Raw genomic sequence first — 4,431 nt, 5'->3', positions numbered from 1 at the left:
AAAGCAGAAGACTTCCCAGGGGCTAAGGCTAAAGGAGGAGGTGAGAGTGAGAGACAACCGGGGTTCAGGAGAGCGCCCTCCAGCCAGGACTGCGAATTCCTGTCAAGATCTTTGCCTGGTTGATTCTTCACTAGTTCCTGCCGCTGGAGCTTCGCGGTGGTTTGGTTTTGGGCTTCTACCCCAAAGCTGTGAGTCAGTGGGTGAGGAGAAAGGAAACCTCTTCCGCTTGCTAAGCTTCCCACTATCCATAGGAGAGACCCTTCCTGTCCCCGGGCCTGAGACAGCAAAAAGGGACCCTGCCAGGTGTGCCAGGCCTTTCCTTCTCTCCTCATGTGTCAGTGTCCAGTTCTTGCTGCAGTTCCTGCGTGGCAGCTCCAGTTGGCACCTCCCCAATCGCTTTCTCATCATTAAAGCACTTGTTGCCCTTCCTCTGGGGGTGGGGTGGAGGTGCCTCACCGGTGTATTTAATGTGTAGTTAAGCAAGTCTTAAAAGCACTTAGAGAGTCTTCTGAGTAAGGAGTGTTCTGATAAGTGTAAGAGTCTTGTTTCCAAATCCATTATTTTGTGTTTGATTTATTTATCTTTTTTTTTTTCATTTTCAACTCGCCTTCTGCCGTTTGGAATTTCCCCAGGTGATCCCCCTGCTGTCGGGCGAATGGGAGGTCTGTGTCCCACAGAGCGGTGATGGCTGTCTGTGGCTCTCTTTCAGATGCAAGTATGGACATAACAGCCTATGATGATTTCTCCAGTCCACCGCTTCAGAGATATTGAACGGAAACCTGAATACCTCCAGCCAGAGAAGTGCGTCCCACCTCCCAGCCGCCCCTCCCTGGGAACCATGTGGTTTATCCGAGATGGCTGTGGCATCGCGTGTGCTGTTGTCACCTGGATGCTGGTGTTCTACGCTGACTTTGTAGTCCTTCTTGTCATGCTGATTCCGTCGAGAGATTACGTGTATAGTGCCATCAACGGCACTCTCTTCAACACCTTGGCTTTCCTCGCTTTGGCGTCACATTTTCGAGCGATGCTGACAGATCCAGTGAGTAAATCTCTGTCCGTATGTCTCGCAGAGAAACAGGCGCTGTTTGTCTTGTCTGCTAGATGTTGGGTAACTCAGTTGCCGAGCGAGTGGCAGATTTAGCTCACGTTTGTGTGTCAGCCTGCTGAGCGAGGCTGCCCGTGTGGTACGCTAATTCTCATCCTACCCCAGTCAGCTGCAAAGTCAAGGACCCAGCTTCAGCTTCCCGGGGCATGAGCAGCTCCTCTTGTTGCGCTGGGGAAGAGAGTGTTTCTCTCTGGTGCTGGTTTTCTCCCCGGTGGCAGATCTCGTGTTTGTGGCCTGTTGTGTCTTGACAAACAGGGAAGCTGGAAAAGCCGGTTGAGGTTGTCTGCCCTGGCAAGACCTCTTCAGCAGCGCGCAGCGGAATGCGTGGTGTTTTGAGAAGCCGTATGAGCTACCGTCGCTCATACTAGCGATTTAGCTGAGCGCGTGGGACCGTGCTGAAACACACCCTGCACGAGCATGCCAAGAGCTGGCAGTTCCTAGGCAAGTGGGGAGCATCAGAGGTGTAAGACCCTCCGTAGGACGTTGCTTTGCGAGGGATCTGCTCTTTCTCGTCTTGCAGCTACTGATAGGAGATACAGTTTGGTATCATGGTGCTTATCCCAAGGGGGTCTGTGATGGATTGTTTTGCTTAATGACCTCTGGACAGCAGGTTCAGTTCAAAACCTCATCCCCTCTACTCAGAGGAAGGAGAAACAAGCTTAGACTCCTCTTGACCCCTTCCTCCCGCGGGTTCTTGTTGCTGTTGGGAACAGCTACGTGCCTCTGATGCTCTAATTATTCCTTCCAAACATCATTCCCTACTTGAAACCTTGTTAGGAGCTATTAAAACTTCAGTGTAATCTTTTGTTTCTTAGTTTCCAGCTCTCCGAGAAGCCACAGCACTGCAGAAGTGGCTTGACTGGGCGTAATTTCACAGCTTATGGTAAAGACTGGTGAGCTGCACGCTTCTGCTGCTGGGCAGAGCTGTGAGCAGGGGTGGAGGCTCTCAAACTCCCGGTTGTTGCTCTCGCAAATAGAGGGCTGCAGCAATCTGTTATATAGTTTGTGTCCTGGGGGTTCTCCTCAGCTACTGTGTGTTGTGTGGCTTTAATGCCCAGGGACCTTCAGGTGCCTGGAATTGTTTTGCAGAGTTAGCGGGAACCCTGATGAAGCAAAGCTGGCTTCTGGAGCAGGCTGGGCGAGCCGCGCTGGAGAGGCAGATACAATCTGTGTGCACCCTTGATGAACAAAGGCTGTGTCTGGGGCCGGGCTGGGGGAGCCGCGCTGGAGAGGCAGATACAATCTGTGTGCAGAGTCGCTGGGAACAGAATTGTTAATTCTGTGTGCGTGGATGGCGAGAGCCAGTGGGACTTTGTTTTATTTTTTAATGAGGAAATCAGCGGCACAGAAAGGAGGAGGGAAGATAAAGTGAGGGGAGGCAGCAGCAGCTGACAGACGCTGCGAGTCGGGGCTGAAGGAAGCTGCCAGGACCATGGGTAGCGTCCCTGCTTAGTGCTGTCGCGAGGTTGGGCAGAAGCGTTAAAAAGAGACTGCTCCACAGAAATCTGTTCGCATGTTCCATCCCTGGTGTTAAGGCAACATAAAAGCCTTACCTCCAGAGAGGTGCGGTTGTCTCGTGGTACCAGCACGGATTTCATACCGCACCTTTCATGACTTTTGGGGTTTTTTTTTCTGTTTTTTCTGAGCGAACTTCTGGCCCTAGAAAGGCTGGAAACTCTTGAACTCGGGCTCTAGCAGCAGCCGGACTCGTGTTTTAAAGTGGAAATAGCACAGCTAAGGGTGTTTTACTGAGTCTTATTCAGGTGGGAGGATTCTTCATGTTCACTGTTTGAATGCTAAACCCTAATTTAAATAACTCCAGTAATGGAAGCGTAGCTCTGAGTACTTGAGGTGTTTGCCACCAGCTGCTAGTGTACACAGTGATTCTTCAGAGGCAGCAGCTTCCACCAGGGTAAAACACCTCCAGTTTCCAGTTGGTGGTATGAAACACTGGCATGATAAACTTGTTGATAGATGCGAAGGGAGGGATGAGGATTCTTGAGTATTTGAGGTTTACTGAGGGGATTACAAAGGCCTAGCTGCTTAAGAGAGGATGGACTGATGTTTACTAAAACACAGCCTGCCAAGATGACATTGAAGCTTGTGGTTGCCTCTGCTAGGACCTCATTCTAATGTCTTTTCTGAATCTTCTTGAATCTGTTGATCTTAGGGGAGTTTTTCTTTCTTCCTCTTCCTTCCCCTCCCATAGTTCTAAGTCATCCTGTTGTTCTGAGCTCTCCTCAGGTTGATCTTCTGGGTTGTTTTTCTTCCTGCAGGGTGCTGTTCCCAAAGGTAATGCCACAAAGGAGTTCATCGAGAGTTTACAGCTGAAGCCAGGACAGGTGGTTTACAAGTGCCCAAAGTGTTGTAGCATCAAGCCTGACAGAGCACATCACTGCAGGTAACGCCTTTTGAGGACTGCTCTTGGTGAAGACCCCCTGAATTACCCCGCGTGCCTCGATCGGAATAGTTACGGGAGTCTGAGGCTGGAGTGGTTACTTTGAGGAACTGGGATCCCCGTTCCATTGCCAATAGTGCCAGGCGTGTTCAGGCTTCTCTGAAAGAATCCCAGGCCTTTTGTGACAGGTTCTCACATACAGGTTCTATAGCAGGCTGGGGCTGCTGCTTGCCAAGTGAGAAACACTGGAAAGGGCTGCTGCCGCCTTGACTCCAGACCTGGTACTGACCTGCCACACGTTTTTGTGTAATGTGACTCGGAAAGGGACCAGAAGACACCAGACCATGTAGAAACCTGTGAAATGTCCCTTAGAAGGGCCATTTTCTGTTGTATTCACAAACCCATTTGTCTAACTGGGTTCTATTTAGAGGCAATTCCAGTTCAGGTGACTGTGTATATTTTTGTAAGAGTTCTGAATTCCCGGTTTTGGTGACTCTTTTGTGCTTCGTGATAGACCAATCTGCCTACTGGTCTGCCACATCCGTCCTGCTTCTGGTAGGATAAGCTTCCCTGAAGAGAGTAACTGGTGCTGAGCTTTCCAGCACCAAAGGCAGAGAGTAATGAAAAATAACTACTTCCTAAAATTCTCTTCTGCTTTTAAATCGAGCGAACCTGCTTCCAGCAAGTAGTTAATGGGTTTGCACTGGTGTCCCTTCTTTACCTGCCCCAAACCCAACATGCAGTGAGAGAGCTCGTGCCAGGGTTACTGCTGATTCGCCCAGGGGGCTCGTGGTGGGAAACACACCGTACTAAGCTGAACACACTTGTTGTGCTGTTTGCTTTCTTCCTGTTTGTTTTCAGAGCTTTAGTTTGCAAATGTTTATCTTTTTCGCTTGTTTTCTATTTTAATCCGAGTCAGGAGTTGGTT

At 49.9% G+C, this 4,431-nt stretch overlaps 1 protein-coding gene across 1 annotated transcript in view; it reads left to right on the top strand.

Moving 5' to 3' along the window:
* Window positions 1–680: 680 nt before the first annotated feature.
* ZDHHC3 (zinc finger, DHHC-type containing 3) overlaps window positions 681–4,431 on the top strand; it is an 11,173-nt gene continuing 7,422 nt past the window's right edge. Inside the window, 2 exon segments of the mRNA XM_010134391.1 lie at window positions 681–1,039; window positions 3,382–3,506. Of these exon segments, the coding sequence (XP_010132693.1) occupies window positions 734–1,039; window positions 3,382–3,506 (431 nt within the window). The 5' untranslated portion in view covers window positions 681–733.

The sequence above is a fragment of the Buceros rhinoceros genome, unplaced genomic scaffold, assembly GCF_000710305.1.
Source record: "Buceros rhinoceros silvestris isolate BGI_N320 unplaced genomic scaffold, ASM71030v1 scaffold37104, whole genome shotgun sequence".
Taxonomy (NCBI): domain Eukaryota; kingdom Metazoa; phylum Chordata; class Aves; order Bucerotiformes; family Bucerotidae; genus Buceros; species Buceros rhinoceros.
The sequence above is the reverse complement of the archived record's forward strand: the minus strand, read 5'-3'. Positions and strand labels throughout refer to the sequence as shown.